The sequence below is a fragment of the Vicia villosa genome, unplaced genomic scaffold (assembly GCF_029867415.1).
Source record: "Vicia villosa cultivar HV-30 ecotype Madison, WI unplaced genomic scaffold, Vvil1.0 ctg.001238F_1_1, whole genome shotgun sequence".
NCBI lineage: Eukaryota > Viridiplantae > Streptophyta > Magnoliopsida > Fabales > Fabaceae > Vicia > Vicia villosa.
Window position 1 is genome coordinate 218,131 of NW_026705546.1, and position 26,780 is coordinate 244,910.

Sequence of the window (26,780 nt, forward strand, 5' to 3'; positions counted from 1 at the left end):
GATCTTCAGGACTGAAAGGAAAAGATCTCGTGCGATCTATGACTCAACACCGACTCGAAAGTAGGAGAAGATCTATGGGCGATCTTCTGGACTGAAAGGAAAAGATCTCGTGCAATCTATGACTCAACACTGACTCGAAACCAGGAGAAGATCTATGGGCGATCTTCAGGACTGAAAGGAAAAGATCTCGTGTGATATATGACTCAACACCGACTCGAAACCATGAGAAGATCTATGGGCGATCTTCAGGACTGAAAGGAAAAGATCTCGTGCGATCTATGACTCAACACCGACTCGAAACCAGGAGAAGATCTATGGATGATCTTCAGGACTGAAAGGAAAATATCTCGTACGATCTATGACTCAACACCGAATCGAAACCAGGAGAAGATCTATGGGCGATCTTCAGCCACAACATGAGAGTATACGAGTAAAGAGACATTGTGTCAGACATTCGTCGGGGATTGAGAATACCTCGTATCGACACCGTGGCTTGAGAGTGTTTGTGAAGTGACAACAGATATTAAATGAAGTTTATAAAGATGACATTTTCTGTGGGGAAGTGTCATTGTTTTGGTTGACCGTTAATTCAGATTATCTGGCTTATGCTTCGTATGCATGTTTGAATTTTTCTATGGCGTAATGTTCCGCTTTGACGGATATGCTACGCTTTTGAGGATGCAAGGTTATATGCAATGAATACTATATGCAAAGTGCCAAATAATGGCCTTGGTGAGATAAAGGAGCAAGATCATTGGGGTCCGTTGCTTGTTCTCTTGAGATGCCAATATGAGTTGGCGTTGGAAACCCTGCAGTACCAAAGATAGTTGGCCACTGCGCTGAGGGTTGGACTGTAGCTTCGTTGGAGGGAAGTGGCTTTGTCTGACTTTCCCTACATCCTGAACTGCTTGGGGATTACGAGCTTGAAGAGATTTTCTTCACTCACCATACGGGGGAGGACATGGACCTCTCTAGGTGCCCCATGCTTACTAGTACTGACGAGTTACACGCTCGAACTTCTTTGCGGGATGATGACGACCTTTGTGATGCGAGATGGATCAAGATGACCATCAGGACCTGCTACCTGCACAGAAAACAACATCTGGATGCAAATGGCACTCCCTTGGAGCACTTTTATGTTTATGTAAAGTCATGTTTCATTTTGGCTTGTGATCATTATTCCCCAATGTTTTCAATGCAATGCTTAATAACGAATTAAATCACACTTCGCATACGAAAAAGGAAAATAACGAGGAAAGCTTTTTAGCACAAGAATCATTTTATTGATGGCATGCCTATGAATAGGCTTTTGTACAAGGAAGCAACTCCTAAATGAGGTAGTTGCAAAAAGGGAAATAAAAGCACAATAGGTAAAATGGCAAAGAGAAATGCTTGAATTTCCATTAAAACTGATATTGCTATAGTTCCCATATCCTTGATCTTCTCAATGCTTTGCTTCAGAAGCGTAGTGGTTGAATCGATCTGTCCGTTTGCCAAGGGCGTGTAGTGGTATTTGTGAAGGATATTCAGATTGCAGCCTCTCGCTTTTGATCCCTAACTTTTGCCTAGACCGCCCTTTTGGGTTTTCAATCCAGCGGAATACCCTTTTTTGCCTAAGTCGCCCTTTCGGGTTTTCAACTTAGCGGGTTATTCCTTTTTTGTTTTATCCCTAATTTTTGCCTGGACTTTTCTCTTTTATGTCCACCGGGATGCCCATTATTGCCTAAGTTGCTCTTTCGAGTTTTCAACTTAGCGGGTCTTTTAAGCGTAGTATTTTTTAACTGTTTGAATTGACTGGAAGTGGAACGTCTTCCCCATCCATCTTTGTCAGGATTAAAGTACCACCTGAGAATGCTTTCTTCACAATGTATGGTCCCTATCGCTACCGCGAAAAATGGAATCAGAGTCGCCACTAATATATTTATCCCATCGAGGGAAAGGAATACCAGGAAACCTAACTCAGAACAAGAACAAGGTCTTTCGACCAGAGAACAGGGCAGGGGAGTCGGTTACGCAAGGGGAAGGTGCTAGCACCCCTCACGCCCATCGTACTCGATGGTATCCACCTATGTTTGTTTCTATCTAAAGGGTGTATCTATGTCCAAAAACCTAAATGTGAATGAATGCAAAATAAACACGGGGAAAAGAAGGAATTATTTACTAGTGTGCTCGCTTAGGCCCCGCGACCCAATGCCTACGTATCCTTTTCAGGAATCAGAGCGACCGTAGATTGGCTCAAGATTTTCTATGTTTTGGTGTTTTTTAGGTGAACAGAGGTTAAAGTCGCACTCCACGATTCTCGACCTTTGGAGACTTACACGCCTAATTATGGAATGGATTCAACATGTTCTTAAGAATGCCACGAGGGCGAGAGACAGAAGAGAGTTTGGGTGTTTCGAGTGGATCCCTTAAGCAAGGGAGACTCGAGTTACCATTTGGTTTGTAATTTTTAGATTGGGAATTTCCGCTCGAGTGATTCCATTAAGCAAGGGAGACCCAAGTTTCCATTCCCTATTTATTGCTTTTCAACCTTTATTAATGTTTTTTAAGTGTTTTCTTTGTATTTTTTAAAGGGATTTTATTTTGAGTATTTATTAAGTGTTTTAATGTTGAAAAGAAAAAGAAATGAACAAGGGGAACTAACCTATTTTCTAATCTAATTGTTATTATTCTAGTCTAAGTCTAATGTTAACATGATGACTAAATTCTTAAAAGGAGCATTAAAATGATATTAACAAAATAGGCCAAAAATATGACAAAAATCTAAGCAACAAAATCACACAACAATTATACGAAAATAACATGGAAATGGTACAAAACATAAAGAAAACGGTTCAAGTATTAGTGCAAAATTAACCTAAAAATACTATTATTTTTATGAGTTTTTAGTGTTAAGTGAAATCTAATTCAAGCCTAACTATGTTAAAATCTATTAATCCTAAAACTAATATTTTTATTGTTTTCTATGTCATTTTTTATTACCTAAAAATCAAACAAAATTATGATTCTAAATGTTGTTATTACCTAAAAATCTAATGAGAAAATTATGATTTTTATATGCTTTTTATCATCTAAAAAAAATTATAACAAAACTATGTCAAAAATCCTAAATTCTAATATGTGATCAGGGGAGCAAATTGACAATCAAGGTGCAAGAAGTAACAGGCGCAGGGCCCAGGGATAAAGCCCACTAGCTATTTTTTGTTCAGAATTTGTATCAAATGGCCAAAAACGTGTGAAATGGGCTCACAGGGGGGTGAATGGAAGCAATTCATGAAGGCCCGATGTTTGATCCAGATTCTCAGATTATCAATGTTTTTCAATTAACAAATTTAATTAAATAAATAAATAAATAAATAAATAGAAAGAGGAATTAGGGTTCGTATGTGACCTTTAACCTCTCAGACTTCAAACTCATCTTCTCGCTCTCGTCTCTACCTCTCTTTCTCATGAACGGCGCGCGACGGAGTGACTCACAGTCTCCGATCAAAACTCCAGCCCATTCCATACACACGCTCCCATCTCTAGCCTTTCGTTCTTCGCTGATTCAACCATGGCAGGGAGCAAACACGAACTCATGAAAGGGTTTGAGGATTACCAATCGGCGAGTCGTCCGAAGCACCTTTGATAGCTCAGGTTTGTCTTCGAAATCCCCTTCGTTCTTTGGCTCTTTCTTCTTCTACCTTCTTGCGCCTTTGGTCATTGTTCGTGATGATGATGACGATGAACATTGTTGCGATGCGTTGAGGATGATGCGAATGTTGTTGTTGAATCAATGCAGGTTCCGTATTGATTGGTAATTTGACTGTGTTGATTGAACGAAGATAGAGAGTGTTTCTGGTGGTGATTGAAGGTATCGATGCTGAGTAGTGATGGTGATGATGAAGATTCTTGATTAGAGATTGAAGAGGAATTCTCTGTTGTGATTTTTTTGAATTTTCTGATGAGTGAGGTGGATTGGAGATGAAGATGATGGAGAATTGAGAGGAAGATGAAGAAGATGAATTCGGTTGAGAGAGAATGAAGATGATGAATTCTGAGATTGTGAAGGTTGAAGATGATGGTGAATTCAGAGAGTGAGAGGATGATGAGGTATGAAGATGGTGATGGAAGTTGAATGATGATGAGTGAAGAATGAGAGAATGGAGAGGTGGTTCTGAATAATGGTGATTCTGATTTATAGAAGCTCCTCAGGTTAGTTAATCTTCTGATTTTTCTGTTGAATCCTTCTCTTTTTTCTGTTAGTTGATTACTAGGAGATTAGGAAGTTAGTTAGGGTTATTAAGAAACTGTTAGAGAGGTTGGAAAGAGGTTAGATTTTCTGTTTGACAGTTAGTTCCTGTTTGAGATTCAGTTGGTGAATGGTTGTAGGTTAGTTTTGGCAGTTATGAATTCTGTTGAGAGTTAGTTAGATGGAGGGAAATTCGGTTTTGAAAGTTATGATCAGTTAGGGAAAAATGAAGGTTAGAAGTGTGGCTAGTAACAAAAAGTTAGTTAGAGTTGAGGATTCTGTTAGAGGCAGTTACAATTTTTGGTTTTTTTCCTCTCCAAGTTTCTGTTATGCTTGTTAGTTATAGGTGTGAATCTGAGCTGGCTTTTGTACACTTTGAACTGAATTTAAATTGTATAAATGTGTATTACTGAACTGGCTCTTCTTTTCTTTGTAGCAGGGACCGATTTTCTTTGTGTTGCCGCAACATGTTTCGGTTCGAACCAGTTTCAGTTTTGCCTTTTTGCATTGATTCTCTTTGACTGAATCTGGTTTCTTTTTCTGAATTTGAAATATTTCCTTCTGAATTATGCAGGCAGCTCTGATTTTGATGCGAGTTTCAAGTGGTAAACTGAACTGTTATGACTCTTCGGTTCTTGAAACGTATTGCACATCCTGAACATCTGAACCGTACTGTTTGGAGTCTGATGTTGAAATTGTTTTTTTTCTTAAAGAATTCTCTACTTTTTTGTACTTGGTCTTGGCAGGTTGGATGCGAGATTAAAGTGGCAACATCATGGTGTAGGCAGCAGCAGGATTTCTAACAGATGTACTCTCCGTAGAGCTCGCTTGAATGATTGGATTATGGTGTGAAGGCCAAGTTGATGAGGCTTCTAAGAACAACATGCCAAAGCAATAATTTTTGTATTTTTGTATGAACTTGTTAATGTAATTTTGTAATATAACTTTGAATGGGATTTTGAACTTTTAAATGATGAATGGTGTGATGGATTTTGAACTAGAATTTGATGAATGTTGAATGATATTTGCAACTTGGCCCTTTGAATGGTCTTGAACTTGTAATATCTTGAATGTAATGGTTCTTTGGGCTTCAATTTGTAAGCGAAGTAGACCTTTTTTTGTAATTGATTTTGACTTTGTAATTTGAATTTGAATGTGGACCCCTTTTTTGTGTGAATATTATGTAGCATGAATTGGACTTGTGTAATGAAATTTGACATGGTTACTTTGAATCGGAATTTGATAGTATGATTCGAACACTTGAATGATGATTGGTGTTCACATGGCTTAGGCTTGAAATTTGGATGATAATGAGCGGAAAAATGTATGGATCTTGAACGAATGGTTGAATGAATTTGAATAGAATTGCACCAACGCCTAACAAATCTTTTTGATGAATAATCATGCACGCCTCAGTCTTGTAACGGGAATACCAAGCACTTCCGATTACTCTCTTTTTTTATTTATTTATGCAAATCCACTTCAAGTTTTAATGAATAAACTCAAGTCCACTTAATAAACCTTCACTTCCAAATTTCAACGGCAAGTCTTGAATCATTAATTCTCGAAATCTCAATTAACCCGCAAATGAAGTACTAAGTACATGATGCGAGCCAAAAGTTGTGTTGATCAAGATAAATGAATAAGTCAACGTCTCCTGCCATTGTCCTTGTATTTCAACCCACCACAGCAGTAATGCCTTGAGGAATTCTTGAAGAAGATAAGAATTGAAGCACATAAGAACATATCGACATGAAATCCGATGAATCTCAGTCGAATTAATGATTGCAGACACCACATATAAAACCCATGTTCCTCTTGCCCTTGGTGAATATTCATAGAGGAAAACCTTGTAGCTTTAGGAGAAAAAAGCCCACAATGAATGACCATATAAAACCCTAACTTCCAAGATCCTTGATCCAATGCAAAATTATTGATTAATGATGCATGATGTTATGTTGATGTCCTAATGGAGAGATGTATATGAATGTGGAATAAAAACCAGTTAGGAATAAATATGTGGGAAAATTTTGGGGTGCAACAGTCCCTCATAGTTGGGAGTCCATTTGCCCCTTGGATTGGTGTGGATTCGCAAGATCTTCCTTACAACCAGGTCACCTATGTGGAATTCTCGAGGCCGAATTTTCTTGTCATACGCTTTCTCGATCCTCTTTTGGTACAACTGACCATGGCAAATAGGAGATAAGCGTTTCTCCTCAATCAGATTGAGATGATCAAGCCTCGTTTGAACCCATTCTGTTTCATCAAGTTTGGCATCCATCAAGACTCTTAGCGAAGGGATTTCCACTTTGACGGGAAGTACGGCCTCCATGCCATAGACAAGAGAAAAAGGAGTTGCCCCAGTTGAAGTACGAACTGAAGTTCTGTAGCCATGTAGGGAGAAAGGTAACATCTCATGCCAATCCTTATATGTTCTCACCATTTTCTGGACGATCTTCTTTATGTTCTTGTTAGCAGCTTTGACTGCGCCATTCATCTTTGGCCGATAGGGTGACAAATTGTGATGTTCAATCTTGAACTCTTTGCACAACTCTTTCATCATTTTGTTATTACGATTGGACCCATTATTTGTGATGATCTTGTTTGGAACCCCATATCGGCGTATGATCTCTTTTTTGATGAAGCGAGTGACGACTTGCTTGGTTACGTTCTTGTAAGAAGCAGCTTCAACCCATTTGGTGAAGTAGTCGATAGCAAGAAGGATAAACTTGTGTCCATTTGAAGCTTGTGGCTCGATTCGTCCGATCATGTCAATTCCCCACATGGCGAAGGGACACGGCGATGTCAGAACATTCAAAGGAGTTGGGGAACATGAATTCTGTCTGCATACACTTGGCATTTGTGACACTTCTTCACGTACACATAACAATCACTTTCTATTGTCATCCAATAATACCCTGCTCTCAAGATCTTTTTGGCCATAGAATGGCCATTGGCTTGAGTTCCAAAAGAGCCCTCGTGGATTTCTCGCATGATCAATTCTGCTTCGTGTCTATCCACGCATCTGAGCAGAACTGAATCATAATTTCTTTTGTACAGGACGTCTCCTGACAAGAAGAATTTGGATGCTAACCTTTGAAGCGTTCGCTTATCACCGATCATAGCATCTTCAGGATACTCTTGCTTATCAACATACCTTTTGATGTCGTGATACCACGGCTTTTCGTCATACACATCTTCAGTAGTAAGGCAATGAGCAGGGAATACGTGTGCAAGATCTTTATAACGGAGAATCCTTATGTCTGGCGCTTCATTAGGATAGCTGACTCTGAACATTGCTGCCAAAGTAGCCAAAGCATCTGCTAACTGATTTTCCTCTCGAGGGATATAATCCAAAGTGATTTCCTCGAAAGCGGGCAACAACTCCAGGATATAGTCCTTATAAGGAACTATGTTGGGGTGTCGTGTCTCCCAATCACCTCGTATCTGATGTATGACCAAGGCAGGATCCCCATAAACTTCAAGGATCTTAATTCTCATATCAATGGCTGCCTCGAGGCCCATCACACAAGCTTCGTATTTTGCCATATTATTCGTGCAATCAAAACATATTATGGCTGTGAAAGGGATGTGAGTCTGACGAGGAGAAGTCAAAACTGCCCCAATACCATGACCCATAGCATTTGATGCACCATCGAACGTGAGAGTCCATCGCTCCCCTAGTTCGGGTCCTTCATCATCATCTAATTTCATGATATCCTCATCAGGAAAGTCAAACTTCATTAACCGGTATTCTTCCAATGGTTGATGAGCAAGATGATCTGCAAGAACACTTCCTTTGATGGCTATCTGCGTGACGTACTGAATGTCATACTCTGATAAAAGCATTTGCCACCGTGCTAGTCTGCCTGTAAGTGCCGATTTTTCGAAGATGTACTTTATCGGGTCCATTTTGGAGATCAATAAAGTGGTGTGAGTCAACATATACTGCCTTAGTCGGCGAGCAGCCCATACCAAAGCGCAGTAAGTTTTCTCGAGTAGTGAGTACCTGGATTCACAATCGGTAAACTTTTTTCTCAGGTAATAAATAGTATGCTCTTTTCGACCAGACTCGTCATGTTGTCCCAGCACACACCCCACACATCCTTCAAGCACAGTTAAGTACATAAGAAGCAGCCTCCCAAGAACTAGAGGCATGAGAATTGGTGGCTCTTGGAGGTACTGTTTGATCCTTTCGAAGGCTTTTTGATAGTGATCGTCCCAACGAATATCTTGATTCTTGCGCAACAACTTAAAGATGGTCTCACAGGTGTCAGTGAGATGAGAAATGAACCTGGCTATGTAATTCAATCTCCCAAGGAACCCACTGACTTCCTTTTCATTCCTCGGTGCTGGCATACTCTGTATTGCTCTTACTTTATCAGGGTCAACCTCAATTCCTCGTTGGCTCACGATGAATCCAAGTAGTTTGCCAGATCGCACTCCAAAAGTGCACTTGTTTGGATTAAGCCTCAACTTGAATTTTTGCAGACGAGCAAACAATTTCTCAAGATATACCAAGTGTTCCTCCTCAGTTTGAGATTTTGCAATCATATCATCGACGTACACCTCAATCTCCTTATGGATCATGTCATGGAAGAGGGTCACCATAGCTCTTTGATATGTTGCACCGGCATTCTTAAGACCAAAAGGCATTACCTTGTAACAATACGTACCCTACGGAGTGGTGAAAGTAGTCTTGGTCATGTCTTCAGGAGCCATCTTTATTTGATTATAGCCAGAAAAACCGTCCATGAATGAAAATATCGAATATTGAGCAGTATTGTCGACTAGCACATCGGTATGAGGTAGAGGGAAATTGTAACACGGTGAACTGACTTTTATTTTTATAAGCAACAATGTTGCGGTGAGCATGAGTCGCCACCGACTTTTATTTTGTCCAATGTTAGGAAAGGTAAAAAGTACAGAAAAAGACCTTATTTGAAGAAAACGGGCTCGGGGGGTAAGTTTTGAAAAGGGAAGGTGCAAGCACCCTTTTCATCCGTAGTTATCTACGGGCTCTTAACTTGCTTAGCTCATATTTTTTGTTTGTTTTGAAAGGAGCATAAGGACTTTAGCGTAAATGCGTAGCCTTAGTTTTTTGAAATGATATTGAAAAGATATTTTTATTGAGCTAGGCAGTTTAAGAGTACTACCCTATTTGACTGGTCTTTTTCTGTAAATTTTAAAGTTCCCAGGACTATCCATACTATATAGGAGTAGGTAGTCCTTGTTATATTGGACGTGCGGGTCATTGAAGGGTCATCGAGGTCGTTGAAGGCAACGGGTAGAGGTACCTTTAGCAATATTCGGAGGGACAATCGTCACTTTTTCGTAGGCAACATTCGAGGGTCATCGAGGGACTTAGTGACGATTTTATATTGAGGGACCTTTGCTAATGGGCACCTCTACATTTCGAGGGACACGACCTTTTAATTCGTAAGGCAACCAAGAGGGGCGTACCCTAGAGGTGAGTGCGTGCAAGTGTGTTGTATTCGATTATATTTTATCTTGTTTTAATGTGATCTAACGTTTGATTTATTCTTACCATACATGCCCTAATTTAAACATACATCTAACACAATATATACAATAAAAATACGAAAATTAAAAGTGCGGGAAAATAAAGAGATTCACTATAATATTTACATTTTTTACCTATATACATTCTAATATCCAAATAAGAGAGATAAGTAAACAAACATGCGCCATACATGGGATTTCAAGATGAAAGGAGAAGAAGATCACGAAAAAAAATTTAGGGTTTAATGTCTTGTTAAGTGAAAAATTAATTAAAACTATTTCTAAATCAACCTAAATCAATTATATAAAATATCTAATTAATTAAATCTTAAAAATTAGTTATGTACAAATTAATTCTAAAATCTAATTTAATTTTATATCACGATTAAATTTCTTAGAAACTCTAATGTCTAATTTAATTAAATTGTTTGTAATTTTTTATCTTACTAAAAACTAATTAACCTAAAGCATGTTTTTTGTTGGTGTTTTTATAAAAACAATTAAAAGCAAACAGCAAAAAATAAAGGGAAATGGGTCAAAAGTTAGCAGACAGGAGGTGCAGTTATAAATGAGTGCTGGGCCTCATAAGAGCTAAAGCCCAAAATTGGGTTAACCCTAAAACTATGAGAGGGACCAAAACGGCCCACCCCCTTTCTCTTTCAGATTCGGCCTCCATCATCATCTCTAAATTTCACTTCTCCAGCACCAGATACCTGAAATAATATAAAATGATTTTAACGAAATCAATACAAGGCAATTTGGAGAGATTACTTGGAGATGCAGTCGTCGCGGTTGTTGGGTTTATCGCGGTGGAGCTTTCGGCCGAGTCTTTGCGTCGGGGATGAGAGGCCATGGTCGGAGGTATGGGATGAACGTCTACGTCGGAACTGATGGCTGCACGGTGGTGTCGGTGTTCGTTCAGCGGCGGAAGGGACCGTGGCTTTGGATCTGTGATAGCCTTGTGGTGGTGTTGTTGGTCGGTTGACGGATTCGGCGCCGTCGGATGGTTTGCGGATCTGGTCCGGCGTGTGCGGTTGCTTGGCCGGTGAAGGGTGGCCCGATCGGACTGGTTGCGTTCTCGCGATGGAGGCTGCGGCTTGTCGGTCTTCATCGGAGATGCTAATGTGGTGATGTTTGGGAATTCCAGATCTCCTTCTTCTTTGTTCTTCTAATAAGTGCTGCAAGACAAAAAAAACAAAAGACAAATATTGTTACTTTGTGTCATTTGCAAAGTTATGAGAATTTTGTTTGTACTGTTGGTCTGGTTCACAAGCTGTGTATTATCTGTGAATGTGGTTTGTGTGACTAGGAAAACTTGTGAACAAGTTAGTGTTTGATTTATGATATGGTTTTCAGGTCCTGGTTTTGAGATGGTGTTTATATGATTAAAGGTTGTATTTGAAATTATAGTAAAGACATTGTTGTATGATGAGTATGTACGGTGATGGTACTAAAAAAATCAAAATAGGAATTTAGATGAGTTAGAGAGTAGATACGTGATAGGCAAAGCCAGACTCAAAAATAAGATTAAGGATTTTTTTTTTTGTAGGAAATTGGTTTTTTTTTTCTGTGCATTGGAATAAGGGTTAGTGGGTGAAAATTGTTACGATTTTTGTACGAGGCAGAAGGTTTTTGTTTTGTCTGTGTGTATGAAAGTGTAATGTGTGAGGGAGGTTGAAAGTAGGTTCGCCCCCTTCCCCTAAGGTTTAGAATGTTATCTATTTATATTGATTTTTTTAGGTCAACAAAAAGAGAAATAAAATAAACTTATTTAACAAGCAATTCAATTACTTTTATTCGTTTGATTTTGTGACACAATTAAGAGATTTTTTAATAATATCAAAACTAAATGAAGTAATCAAATCTTTTTGGTATTTTTTTTTGATATTTTTGTGATAAAAAACATAAAATTAAAAAAATTAAAAATTTCTAAAAATGCTTTAAATAAAAAAACGAAAATTAATATAAAAATATTATTTTTGTGATTTTTTGAATAAAATACTAATAAAATAAAGTTAGAAAATAAAAAGGGAAAAATGTTAGGAGTCGGATTCGAACCCGGGACCTCTCGCTCTTGTACCATTTACCCTCAAATTCTTACCAAATGTGCCATGTCACTTAATCGAAATAAAATGACATTTATAATTATATGAGGGCAAATTTTGGGGTACAACAGCTGCCCCTGTTCAATCTTCTTAAATCTGAGGATGTAGAGTGGTTTGTGTGCCAGTCGGAATCTGAAGATGGAAGAGGATTGAACACTAGAATACCCAGAAATTTGCCCTTGCAGAGGCAGGGACTTTTAATGGAGATGGGCTTGAAGATGCCATCCAAGTGTATGATGGGGATGGGCTTGAAGATGCCATCCAGTAGGTCATGCATTAGATTATTTTTTGAGAAGTAGTTGTCTGAGTGTCGATCGGGTCATTACTGTTCGTAGTAAATGAATTAGATCTTTGAGAGTTGATCGTGTCAGCACCGTTCGTGGTAACTGAATTAGACTTTAGGGAATAGTTGATTGCATCCACACCGTTCGTGATGATGGAAGTATATCCTTGAAAGTAGATCGTGTCAGTACCGTTCGTAATACCTGAATTAGATCTTGGAAAGATGATCGTGTCTACACCGTTCGTGATGATAGAATTAGATTCTTTAAAGGTCGATCGTGTCAGCACCGTTGGTAGTAACCGAATTAGATCTTGGAGAGATAATCGTGTCTACATCGTTCGTGATGATAGAATTAGATTCTCTTGTCGTGTCAGCACTGTTCGTAATAACTGAATTAGACTGGGAAGGTCAGTGATCGTGTCTACACCGTTCGTGATGATAGAATTAGATCTCTGAGAGTTGACCGTGTCAGTATCGTTCGTAGTAACCGAATTAGATCTTTTGTCGTGTCAGTATCGTTCGTAGTAGCTGAATTAGACTGGAAAGGTCAGTGATCGTGTCTACACCATTCGTGATGATAGAATTAGATCTCTGAGAGTTGATCGTGTCAGTACCGTTCGTAGTAACCGAATTAGATCTTTGAAAATGATCGTGTCATTACCGTTCGTGGTAAATGAATTAGATCTTTGAGCATTGACCGTGTCAGTACCGTTCGTAGTAACTGAATTAGATCTTTGAAAGCGATCGTGTCATTACCGTTCGTGGTAAATGAATTAGATCTTGGAAGATGACCGTGTCAGTACCGTTCGTAGTAACTGAATTAGATCTTTGAAAGCGATCGTGTCATTACCGTTCGTGGTAAATGAATTAGATCTTCGAGCGTTGACCGTGTCAGTACCGTTCGTAGTAACTGAATTAGATCTTGGAAAGTTGGAGATTTCGTTCATTTGTCTGTGCCTGTATCCTGTAATAGGTATAGTTATGCAATGTCATGATCCATGTATTATGTAATGAGTCCCTCAGAATAAAAGAGAAACTTTGTATGTTATGGATGAATTCATTATGAGGTAATGTATGCAATGTATGAATATGTTTATGCCATATGATATGTGAATATGATTTATGTTGTCTTTATTGAGAAAATAAATCTCTATGCCTTTGTGGTTTTGATGTCTGATCTTGTTTTGAAGATGCTCAGCTGGGAATTTATGATTCTTGCTTGGGGATAACCAGTAACTTGATGTACCATGACTGGAGATAAAGATATTAGTAAGCCATGTTGGAGAAGAGCAACGTGTCGGAGAATCGGTGGTGTTGAAGATGTAAACTCTAGTGGGGAGCCATGTCTTTGTCGGGATGAGTATGTTCAAAGATATCTTCTTTGAGGATTACTCTGTGGGGATATGATCTTGTGAACCCGGCTCTGTGGGGAGACATGGGTGTCTTGAAAATTGCCCCCAGGGTTGTAGTAACTACCATTCGATTTAGGACACCCTACTGAGTATTGATCAAGCTGTCAAACTGGACTCGCATAGATTTGCCCCAGTTAGTAGGGACTTCGGAAAGATTTGCCTCGCGAGGACTTTATGAGATGTGCACTATGGGCGTCATGCCCCTCGTAATCATTGGCCCAGGACAATGCCCCATGTTGATTGGAAATAGACTAAGATTTACTTGGATACATGCCCCTGATTGTTTTTTGCATCTTTGAGAGATTCTCGGAATCTTGACTTGATTGCCCCTGATGAATGAGATACGTCATGCCCCTTGTATATACAAGCTTTTGACTGACTGAGTCGGGCGTACGAGACGTCTCTGCATCTTTATCTATCGGGGGACTTTCTGATATTCGTGCTATCATAAGCAACATGCCCCTGTATCATGAACTTAGGAATCATGCCTCTGGTTGATCAGGGTTGGAGGTAATTCTAGTTGTGCTTGGGTGAAGGCTCCTGGTAATTTCAGCAGTTTTGAGAGATCCTTTGAATCTTGGCTTGATTGCCCCGAATATCTGAACGCTTAGTCCATGGGGTATTTCAACCGTTTTTGTGACCCTGAGGGTGATTATAATTTGAGATGTTCATGCTCGAACTCAACGGAGTTCCGAAGACAACTTGTCCCTTGAGAGGGTTAAACTTTTCATCTGCAGCTCATGATGGAAGTTTTTCTGGTGTCAAGTACTTGTTCATATGCAAAGAATGTTTAGTATGAGAAATATAAATCTAATGCAAAGTTCATGTTTGTCTTGAAATATTTTTTTTGAAAGGATGTCAAAACATCGATTTTTGTGAAAAGTGGCGTGATACCAACTCAAATGTTTTAGCAAAACTCCTTGGAGTCGGTTTACCGTTTTCTCGTTATAGTATGCTTTCGAATTAACCCTGCTTCAATTAGGACTTTTGAGGGTTGTAACGTGGCCAGGTTAATGGTTTTAGAAAAAAAAGATATATAGGCTCAAAATTTTATTGGTGCCCACCCCCTTCGTGATGTTCTCCAACCTAAGTTCAGTTAACTCGACGCGAGCATTCATCCTTCAAGAAGAGTTTGAGACGATTGAGGAATCGACAAGGTGTTTGGACATGACAGTCACTTACCTTTTATTCTTGGCGTCTGATCACACGATCTTGAATTTATAGACACACGAATTTGCCCCTTTTGTTGAGGATCTTTTTTGTTTCCCTAACTTTTGCCTGGACAAATTCTTCTGAATTCTGAGTTTGAAGTCCAGCGGGATGCCCTAACTTTTGCCTTAGTCATTTGTTTTCAAGTTATTGACTTAGCGGGCTTTCTTTTTTTTTTTTATTCGTTCTTTTTATTTTTTGAGCAAGTCGTATGATCCTGAGACGTCTTCGATTCGTTGTAAAGATTGTGACTGCCTCATTTCTTGGTCGACGAGGGATAGTCGTTGTTGTATCGTCATATTTGAACTCTTATTACGCGAGAGGTGACCATTGCGGTCTCGACTTTTCCTGAACCTTTTGAAGGATAACCATTATTGTTTCCTTAGGTGCGAGGTCCTGCTGAATTTTGAACACCCAATCAGGTTAACTGAACACTACCCTGCCCCTAGGTTAAATGTGAGGGTTTTTTCGTATAGAAAAGAAACTCCTACTTCAAGGCTCAAAAGGGGTTGGCAATGGATTAACTTCCTTATATCTCCAGTGTTTGGGAATCTGAAACAATGCCTGTACATCATCAACAGGGTTTTACTCGAAAGCACACCATTTGAGATTATTGGTATTATGTGTTCGTCATTCTCCCTTCAGAGTCATCATGCTTTATCATTGAGAGTTTGGTATCACAAGCAAATAAGAAAATATTAGAGCGAGAGTGAATGAATTTTTTCAAGACAAACACATCCAATGCATCGTTATTATAGTTCAAAAACACACAAGTATTGCATATAGACAGTATTGAACAAGAACAAGAAAGATTACGCATGAAAATGCATGAGAAATTACGAATTGCCAACATTGAGGAGATTTTCTCCGTATGGACTTATTGCTTCAGAAGGTCCATTGAGTCGAGGGAGAACTTCAAATCTGGCCTGCAGGTGTGAATATGATAACCTTTGCATCAATCGGGTCTTGTACCTTATCTCGGACTGGTTGGCAATTATCGATCGACTGACCAAGTGCCCCAGAGAGGAAACCAAACCAAGCGTTCGTATCTGAACTACAGATTACTTCTAAGAAGAAGATTCTGACGAAGCCACAAAGGAGTTGTAAGTATCAAGCTTTAGGGATTTGAGGTAGAAAATGAGAAGCTCGTTGTCTGGAAACCTGTTATGCAATGATATGTATGCAAATGCATATGCAATGCTTTCAAGGATCTTTTTGGAACCCAATTTGCAACATTGACATGTAGTTGCAGCTTTGTTGAAGAACTTCGACTTCCGTCTTTGAACGTCCTTCTTTAAGAATCAGGCTCACCATATCCAGTGGGTCATAGCCTCTGATTCGGGGTATGGTACTTTTGAGCTTAAAAGCATGTGGCTAAAGGAAAATAAATCCTCTTGCCCCTTGATAGGAACTGTACCCTTGAGTTTGAAGGCATCTGGCTAGAGGAAAATAAATCCTCTTGCCCCTTGTCAGAAGTTTAGGCTCTTGATAGTCTTTCCATAGTACCTGGAAAGTATGCGCCATGAATTCCTAAGATCCTTGAAAAAGGTTAGTAAACATGTTTGGTAAAATCATAAGGTAATATGGACAAGGGAGTCCTACACATAAAACCTGCAAGGAAATCAAATCGTTAGGGTATGAAAAAAATCCTGCAAGAAGATCAAGTTGTTAGGGTATAACAAATCCTGCAAGGAGATCAATTTGTTAGGGTACACACAAATCCTGCAAGGAAACCAAACGGTTAGGGTATAAACAAACCTTGCAAGGAAACCAAATGGTTAGATGATAAATACAAACAAGTCACACAAGTAGCCTTGGGTTTAAAGACTTGCATGGAGTCCAAAGGTAAGTACCCTCCCCACTGAAGTTTAGTTGGCTCATCCTGTCCTAAATAAAGATCGGGTTCTAAGGAGCTCATATCATTGAACTTTCTCGAAGGCGCTTATCTCAGTTCGACAATCGAATCACCAACCGAAAAGGTCCCGAAAGTCCAGTCCATATGAGTGTAGCTTCGAGTATCAACCAACTTCAGTCGGAACCAAAGCCAGCCATCTCGCTACTTTCTAAAAGGCCAAAGTTTAGTTCAACTAAGGTTCTAGTGGCGAATTAGTGCTTAATGACACCACGCGGTAGCCAAGCATTTCCTCGAGTCGGATCCCAAGGAACACCAGGACAAACGAATGTGTCACACTAACGATGGCCATCAGATCAACCACATCAGTATACGCTGTGCAGTCTCCTTGATCTCATGCCATTTTCCTAAGGTACTCAGATCCGGGTGTAGGATCTTTCACACAATAACAAACCCAAGCAATTCCCTTAAAAATAAAGCATACAAACAAACAATTAAGAACATTTATAATGAACTAAGCCCTAAGGTAAACCCCTCTTAAAGACTCCGCAGCAGAGTCGCCAATTCTGGAACACGATGAACTGACTTTTATTTTTATAAGCAACAATGTTGCGGTGAGCATGAGTCGCCACCGACTTTTATTTTGTCCAATGTTAGGAAAGGTAAAAAGTACAGAAAAAGACCTTATTTGAAGAAAACGGGCTCGGGGGTAAGTTATGAAAAGGAAAGGTGCAAGCACCCTTTTCATCCGTAGTTATCTACGGGCTCTTAACTTGCTTAGCTCATATTGTTTGTTTGTTTTGAAAGGAGCATAAGGACTTTAGCGTAAATGCGTAGCCTTAGTTTTTTGAAATGATATTGAAAAGATATTTTTATTGAGCTAGGCAGTTTAAGAGTACTACCCTATTTGACTGGTCTTTTTCTGTAAATTTTAAAGTTCCCAGGACTATCCATACTATATAGGAGTAGGTAGTCCTTGTTATATTGGACGTGCGGGTCATCGAAGGGTCATCGAGGTCGTTGAAGGCAACGGGTAGAGGTACCTTTAGCAATATTCGGAGGGACAATCGTCACTTTTTCGTAGGCAACATTCGAGGGTCATCGAGGGACTTAGTGACGATTTTATATTGAGGGACCTTTGCTAATGGGTACCTCTACATTTCGAGGGACACGACCTTTTAATTCGTAAGGCAACCAAGAGGGGCGTACCCTAGAGGTGAGTGCGTGCAAGTGTGTTGTATTCGATTATATTTTATCTTGTTTTAATGTGATCTAACGTTTGATTTATTCTTACCATACATGCCCTAATTTAAACATACATCTAACACAATATATACAATAAAAATACGAAAATTAAAAGTGCGGGAAAATAAAGAGATTCACTATAATATTTACATTTTTGACCTATATACATTCTAATATCCAAATAAGAGCGATAAGTAAACAAACATGCGCCATACATGGGATTTCAAGATGAAAGGAGAAGAAGATCACGAAAAAAAATTAGGGTTTAATGTCTTGTTAAGTGAAAAATTAATTAAAACTATTTCTAAATCAACCTAAATCAATTATATAAAATATCTAATTAATTAAATCCTAAAAATTAGTTATGTACAAATTAATTCTAAAATCTAATTTAATTTTATATCACGATTAAATTTCTTAGAAACTCTAATGTCTAATTTAATTAAATTGTTTGTAATTTTTTATCTTACTAAAAACTAATTAACCTAAAGCATGTTTTTTGTTGGTGTTTTTATAAAAACAATTAAAAGCAAACAGCAAAAAATAAAGAGAAATGGGTCAAAAGTTAGCAGACAGGAGGTGCAGTTATAAATGAGTGCTGGGCCTCATAAGAGCTAAAGCCCAAAATTGGGTTAACCCTAAAACTATGAGAGGGACCGAAACGGCCCACCCCCTTTCTCTTTCAGATTCGGCCTCCATCATCATCTCTCAATTTCACTTCTCCAGCACCAGATACCTGAAATAAAATAAAATGATTTTAACGAAATCAATACAAGGCAATTCGGAGAGATTACTTGGAGATGCAGTCGTCGCGGTTGTTGGGTTTATCGCGGTGGAGCTTTCGGCCGAGTCTTTGCGTCGGGGATGAGAGGCCATGGTCGGAGGTATGGGATGAACGTCTACGTCGGAACTGATGGCTGCACGGTGGTGTCGGTGTTCGTTCAGCGGCGGAAGGGACCGTGGCTTTGGATCTGTGATAGCCTTGTGGTGGTGCTGTTGGTCGGTTGACGGATTCGGCGCCGTTGGATGGTTTGCGGATCTGGTCCGGCGTGTGCGGTTGTGTGGCCGGTGAAGGGTGGCCCGATCGGACTGGTTGCGTTCTCGCGATGGAGGCTGCGGCTTGTCGGTCTTCATCGGAGATGCTAATGTGGTGATGTTTGGGAATTCCAGATCCCCTTCTTCTTTGTTCTTCTAATAAGTGGTGCAAGACAAAAAAACAAAAGACAAATATTGTTACTTTGTGTCATTTGCAAAGTTATGAGAATTTTGTTTGTACTGTTGGTCTGGTTCACAAGCTGTGTATTATCTGTGAATGTGGTTTGTGTGACTGGGACAAACTTGTGAACAAGTTAGTGTTTGATTTATGATATGGTTTTCAGGTCATGGTTTTGAGATGGTGTTTATATGATTAAAGGTTGTATTTGAAATTATAGTAAAGACATTGTTGTGTGATGAGTATGTACGGTGATGGTAGTAAAAAAAATCAAAATAGGAGTTTAGATGAGTTAGAGAGTAGATACGTGATAGGCAAAGCCAGACTCAAAAATAAGATTAAGGATATTTTTTTGTGTAGGAAATTGGTTTTTTTTTTTCTGTGCATTGGAATAAGGGTTAGTGGGTGAAAATTGTTACGATTTTTGTACGAGGCAGAAGGTTTTTGTTTTGTCTGTGTGTATGAAAGTGTAATGTGTGAGGGAGGTTGAAAGTAGGTTCGCCCCCTTCCCCTAAGGTTTAGAATGTTATCTATTTATATTGATTTTTTTAGGTCAACAAAAAGAGAAATAAAATAAACTTATTTAACAAGCAATTCAATTACTTTTATTCGTTTGATTTTGTGACACAATTAAGAGATTTTTTAATAATATCAAAACTAAATGAAGTAATCAAATCTTTTTGGTATTTTTTTTTGATATTTTTGTGATAAAAAAACATAAAATTAAAAAAATTAAAAATTTCTAAAAATGCTTTAAATAAAAAAACAAAAATTAATATAAAAATATTATTTTTGTGATTTTTTGAATAAAATACTAATAAAATAAAGTTAGAAAATAAAAAGGGAAAAATGTTAGGAGTCGGATTCGAACCCGGGACCTCTCGCTCTTGTACCATTTACCCTCAAATTCTTACCAAATGTGCCATGTCACTTAATCGAAATAAAATGACATTTATAATTATATGAGGGCAAATTTTGGGGTACAACAGAAATCATCTTTCGGACTTGCTCTATTTAGATCTCGGTAATCGACACACATACGTACCTTTCCATCCTTTTTAGGAACAAGTACGAAGTTTGCAATCCATGGAGGATATTCACACACAGATAAGAAACCTGACTTCAACTGTTTTTCAACTTCCTCCTTGATTTTCAAAGCCTTATCAGGTCGAGTTCTTCGCGGTTTCTGCTTTATTGGCGGACATTATGGTTTGAGCGGTAACCTGTGCATAACGATATCAGTGTCTAAACCAGGCATGTCCTCATACGACCAGGCGAAGATATCAACGTATTCTCGGAGTAGTTCAATCAACCTCTTCTTTACATCACTTTGCAAAGCGGCACCTATCTTGACTTCTTTGTTTACTTCTTCTGTACCGAGGTTGATGATTTCTATGGCTTCTTGATGTGGCTGAATAGATTTATCTTCTTACCTCAAGAGTCTTGCCAATTCCTCAGGGACTTCACAATCTTCCCCACTATCTTCGTCAGCGTGGTCAATTGGATTCTCAAGGATATCAAGAGTGGAACAGTAGCATTATCATTCTTGATGGAATCCGAGCCGGATCTGCACGATGGATGATTTATGCTTTAGAATGGAGCACATAGAGGAAATGAAAAAAGAAAGCTTTGCCATTTTTATTAAAAAAGTTTCAAAAACAAAAGTAAAAAATGAAAGAAATGGAGCAGTAATTGTATGCGAAAATATGATTTTATTCATCATTAAACTGATCGAAACACACGGGGGGGCCCTCTTTATACAAGCTATCAATATGCCTGGGGCGAGGCACATGATTTATCGAAAAAGGAAAATTACATCTCCATAAAAGTGACTCTAGGGATGTCTACTATGGTCCAGTTGCTGAGTTTCTGTCCGGGCGCAGCTTGGCAAATGAATCTGGAGAGATCTTCGTCATCATCACCATCCATGGCGAGAACCTGGCCTTGAGAACTAGTATTGGCACTGACTAACACCTGAGAAATCGGAGGGGTCACCTTCTTTCCATGGGTCGGGCTGAACTGGGTGGAAGAGGATGGCTGATAGCCGAGACCAAACTTTTCTCGCTTCTCGTAAACATCGATCAACTTGCCCCAAGCACCATGGGGAACGCCAGCCTCTAGGAAAGCCTTGGCATCATTTAGGGACGAGAGAGGCGCTCCAGGTTCCTTCTTGTTTTCGACCACGGGGAGTTTATCGACCGACACAATTTCCAAGGCTTGAAAAGGTGTCTCATGCACTTCCCCTTCTACCTCCACGTAATGGTACGTTGTTATATTATTGATTACCAGATCTTCTTCACCAGTGATCACAACTATCTTGCCACTCACGAAGAATTTCAAACACTGATGAAGGGTAGATGTCACAGCTCCTGCAGCGTGGATCCAAGGACGACCCAAAAGGCAAGTATACGATGGACGAATGTCCATGACATAGAAGGCAATATAGAATGTGTGAGGACCAATCTTGACAGGCAAATCAATTTCCCCTTCTACATGCCTTTTAGAACCATCAAACGCTCGGACACTCATAGTGCATGGTCTCACCATGACCCCATCCATACTCAGCTTAAACAAGGTAGCCTTTGGCATCACATTAAGGGAAGATCAAATATCAATCAAAACTCGAGATAACACAGTATCCAAGCATCTTATGGAGATGTGTAATGCTTTATTATGTGCCCTACCCTCAGGTGGAAGTTCATCATCACAAAAACCCAAACAATTGCCAACAGCAATATTGGTCACAACTCCTTCAAACTGAGACACAGTAATGTCTTGAGTAACATGGGCGGAGGCCAAAACCTTCATTAGAGCGTCACGGTGAGCTTCTGAGTGTATCAAAAGAGACAAAATGGAAATCTTAGCTTGAGTTTGGTCAAGCTGATCAATCACTTTGTAGTCACTTTTCTTAATAATTCTCAGAATCTGTTCAGTGTCTTGTGTAGTACGAGGTTCAGGTGGATCAGCAACAACTTGTTTCCCTTTAGTCTGAGCACTAACATCCTTGTTGGTATCTTTGGGAAGTGGAGGTGGAGCAGCAAAGATTCGACCACTATGAGTGATGCCACTAGTTCCAGCAATGTTAGTGACATTCGAGTTACCCACTAGAGGAAAATCATGCTTTTTCCCTCGAATATACACAACATTATAACTCCAAGGAACTGCTTTAGAATCACCCACTGAAGAAGAAGCAGGAGATGAAGTTGAGGGAGCCTGGGAATGAATAGCCAGAGGGGTATTCGGAGCCTGAATAACCAAAGGAGTACTCAGAGCCTGAATAACCAAATGAGTACTCAAAGCATTAATGATCAAAGGGGTGCTTTGAGATTTTGACACATTATCAGGATAGTAAGGAATTTCTAGAGTAGCCACATCTTCGTCAGCAACAACTCTTTCCACTCTAAGAATACCTTCATCCATCAGCTTTTGAATTTCATCCCTCAATCTGGCACACTCCTCTGGATTAGAGGAACACTGTAAACAAAAGTCATGCAGTTCACGCAAGACCCCTTGTTGCACAAGACGTTCTCTGACAATTGTGAGTGGCATCTTAATCCCATCAACATCAGTTACCAAGATCTGTTCATCGCACCATTCAATGGCGTTGGTCGCACCTGCGTGGGGAGGCATAGGATTATTATGCAAATTAGGACCAGTAGGGGTGAATGAAATAATCTTGTCATCAATGAGATCCTGAACTTTTAATTTCAATGCTCTACACTTTTCAATCGTATGGCCTGGAGCCCCTGAATGAAATTCACAAGGAGCATTATCATCGTTTCCCGGGGGAAGAATATCAGGTGGAGGACCAAGTTCACGAAGCTGTACCAACTAATTAGCAAGAAATTAAGGAAGAAGCTAAGCACATGGCATTGGAACTGGGTCTATACGCCTTTCAGGATATCTTTGCCTCTGCGGAGCTCTTTGACCCTGAGGCCTAGGATTTTGTTGGTGATTTTGAGGAGCAGTAACCTGTTGTTGTGGTACGAAAGGCTGTTGAGGAGCCACCCATGGCTATGGTAGTGCAGCAATATATGCTTGAGGAACATATTGACCAGGAATAGCAAAAGGCATCGGATAATATGGAGGCGGAACAGTAGAATAGGCAGGAGCCTTGTCTTTGTCAATAGAAGCGGTACTAGTCTCACCCTCTTTCTTATTTACAAACCCAGAGTACGGTTTCTTGCCATTGCCATTGGTGTTGCTAGAACCAGAAGCACTTTGGATAGTACCAGCCTTGACACAATTTTTAACCCGTTCTCTGATAATAACAACATCTGAGAAGGAAGAAGAAGTACTACTAATCATATGCTGAAGATACGAACCTTTCATAGTTCCCATAAACAAATCAATCAATTCACGGTCCAAGAGAGGAGGTTGGACTCGAGCAGCAAGTTCACGCCACCTCTGGGCATACTCTTTAAAGGATTCCTCAGGCTTTTGTGACATGTTCTGAAGGTGAGCACGGCTAGGAGCCATAGCAGTGTTATAGTGATAATGCTTCAAGAAAGCGTCAGCAAGCTCTCCCCAATAGCGAATATTAGTCCTTTCAAGCTGCATATACCATTCTAATGGAGCCCCAGTAAGACTGTCTTAAAAGAAATGCATAAGCAATGGCTCGTTATCAGCATGAGAAGCCATCTTACGAAAATAAGAACGAAGATGAGTCTCTGGGCATGTGACCCCTTTGTATTTGTCAAAATCAGGCACCTTAAACTTTTGAGGAATGACAATCCCAGAAACTAGGCACAAAGCAGCAGTATTAAAACTAGAAGTCTTGGCAACCTCAACGGCTTTGAGACGCTCCTCAAGAGCACGATACATTCTAGCAATTTCAGCCAGATCAGCAGTAAGATCTTGGTCAAGCTCAATAACATTGTGATGATCATCCACCTCCTTAGGAATACCCTCCTTTGGCACCTCACCAGTTTTCGGTCCTCCCTCAGTAGAAGTGGTAGGGACGTCCTTGGTCAAACTGGCGACGCTCTTCCTGAGCTCATCTTGCCCCTGAATAACAGCATGGAGAGTCTCCAAGAGTTGGTTCATCCTTTTCCCCATAGTATCCATGTCTTTGTGGAGTGCAGCCTGATTCTGTTCGAGATTATCCATGATTCTCTTCTGATTGTTCCTTGTGCGGTACGGATGTAGGGAAGTCAGCTTTCTTGACGAAGCAGAAATCTGATGAAAGGGACCCCAATTAGTTTCTGATACAAGAACGTGAAAATGCAATGTGATAATGTGAATGTATGAGTGCATGTGTGCATATGACGTGATGTTCTATTTTTAGAGTATCCAAGGTTTTATTATTGATCTAGAATAGCTAACAGTGTGATAAAGGACAAGCGTCAAGAGAAACAAAGGAACTAGTTATTTTACATTCATAACAGAAATTTTAAACTTGGGCAAGACCATACATCAACAAGATAGTTCAACAAATGGAAAATAAAAGACCCCGTCCAACAAGACTGGTGGTGGTCAAGACATACAGACTCAATTATCAATTTATCTAAATATAAAATAGGGGTCCTCCTTGTTTGAAGTCATCATCACTCCACTTCTTGGTTTCATCAAACAGTCTCTTGGTTGCCTCTCGATCTCTTCCTTTGACAAGACTTTGAATTACCACGTCTTTCCGAAATAACTGTCCATCTAACTTCTCGCAGTGGGCTACCAGGCTCTCACATCCTTTGCATTCAGGGAGAGGATCTTTCTTAGACGTACTTCCCATTTCCGCTATCTGGTTTCTGAGCCTCGCATTCTCTTCTGTTACACGAGAGGCGCGAAGGTGGCTACCTTTAAGTTAAGTCTCAACTTCTATCCCTTGAGTAGTTTCTTCTTCTAGTTTCTTTTTCAATTTCTTCACTTCAGCTCTAGCCTCTTTTTCTATCTTGAGTTTGCAGGCTTTCAAGTCCTCTCTGTACTATCGCTTAAGCTTCTCTTCTGCTTCTTTTATGGATTTTTCAATGATCTTCTGGTGATCCTCGACAACAACAGTAGTAGCTCTTTCACCCCTTTCAGTTTTGGCCCTCTTTTGAACTCTGGAAGGTCCTCCTTTCAGCATTTTGACTTCACGCGCCAACTCAACTCTTTTCTGATCCACCAAATAATGTTTTAGTTGCGCCTCTTGTCTCTTTTCACGAAACCGAATGTTTTCCACGTGCACTTGGGTATATTCTTCAGCTGGCACAGTGGCAGTTAAAACCTCAGGTGGTTGCTTGTACAATGGGTTAACTTTCGGGAAAGGCAACAGGCGATCCTTGACTCTGTCTTTGACCCAATCAGTATAATCCTGTTTGGCAACGACATTCTTCCCTCCCAAGGAAGTTCGATCATCTACATGGATGCTATTCCAAGCGCTTCTCACTTTTTCCAAACCCTCTGGATCAGTTCCCTTCTCAAAGCAAACAGATTCGAATACCTCTTTGTCCAAAGGTTTGTCTTTTAGCGCAAAACCCAACTGGCGTAGTGCTAGTCTCAGATTATAATTGATGACGCCTTTCGTTCCTATGAGGGCAACATTGTCAAAACTACCACAACTGGTTATAACTTCCTCTATGCCCGTTCTGATGTGATACCAAATGATGTCGTTCGCAGTAAGCCCCATGATCCTTTAGGCCATTTCCGTGAGTCTTTTGTTGTGAAAAACGGTCCACTTTTAGGCAAATGCGAAGTGAACCATTTATATAGCAGTGGTAAACAGCCCCCAACTGATCCCTTCTTCCCATACTTGGAATGAATGGCGTAATAAGTATCTGCCAACAGAGTGGGCACGGGATTTTGATCCATAAAGAGGCAAATAGCAGTAAGATCAACAAAGTTCGGAATATTCGGGAACAACACCAACCCATAGATCATGACGGCTAGGATAACATTGAATTCTTTCCATTTCTCCTCAACCGCAAGGGCTTCAGCTTTCTTCATGAGAAATCTCAAATAGAATCCATGGGTTCCACCATTAGGCTTCCAGTTATCCGTAACATCCTTCATGCTCAAATAATGAGCACCAGCAATGCGATCCATTTTGGGCTTAGGTACACATACAAAAGGAATCTTACATTGGACTTTGATTTGAAGAATGTGCGCGTACTCTTCGAGGGTGGGAGCCAGTTGGTAAACTTGATTCGGTATGAACATTAGAGGTGGAATTAGGGAAAAGCAAGGCCAGATCTGTGATCAGCGGTGAAAACCGAGCGGAGCGATGTAGGTATCTTGTTTTTCTGGGCACATAGTGTTGGCCGACGGTGGTGACTACTGGAGAAGACGACCGGAGCCCTAGCTCCGGCGTCTGGTTCTGTTTACCTGCATTGATTCCGTTTTGCATACGTGGCGAGTTTGTATTCGTTCATTTCCCATTATTTTGAAATATTGTCCTTATTCATATGATTGCATCTCTTGTTGTCGCGTTATGATTGGTTCAGAGTTTTTCTCTTAGAATTTTATGGCTTAAGTGAGAGTGTGACCAATTGATTTATTTATATGTCACGTTTTAGTCATAACAAACAATAAACACATGCTGAAAAATGATAAAAAGAAACAAGTGAAGTAAAATGGAAATAGGTGGTGGCGTTGGGCCTCTTGCGTGTGGGCCTTGCCCTTTTTCTGAATCACACATCCCTTTTGCTAGTGCACATGCCTCACTCAAACATGGGCCTTAGCGCCAGACTGCAGTTTCCACCCCCAGTTCGGGCCCAGCTTTGCTTATAACTG

The 26,780-nt window shown here is 39.9% G+C and overlaps 1 protein-coding gene across 1 annotated transcript; it reads right to left on the minus strand.

The window, feature by feature from the left end:
• Positions 1 to 24,993: 24,993 nt before the first annotated feature.
• Positions 24,994 to 26,093, minus strand: LOC131634139 (uncharacterized). Its single transcript, XM_058904796.1, has 2 exons — positions 25,649 to 26,093; positions 24,994 to 25,577 (listed from the first exon to the last, which is right to left on the minus strand). Exons 1-2 carry the CDS (start codon positions 26,091 to 26,093, stop codon positions 24,994 to 24,996), a joined length of 1,029 nt encoding a protein of 342 aa, XP_058760779.1.
• Between the last annotated feature and the right edge of the window lie 687 nt (positions 26,094 to 26,780).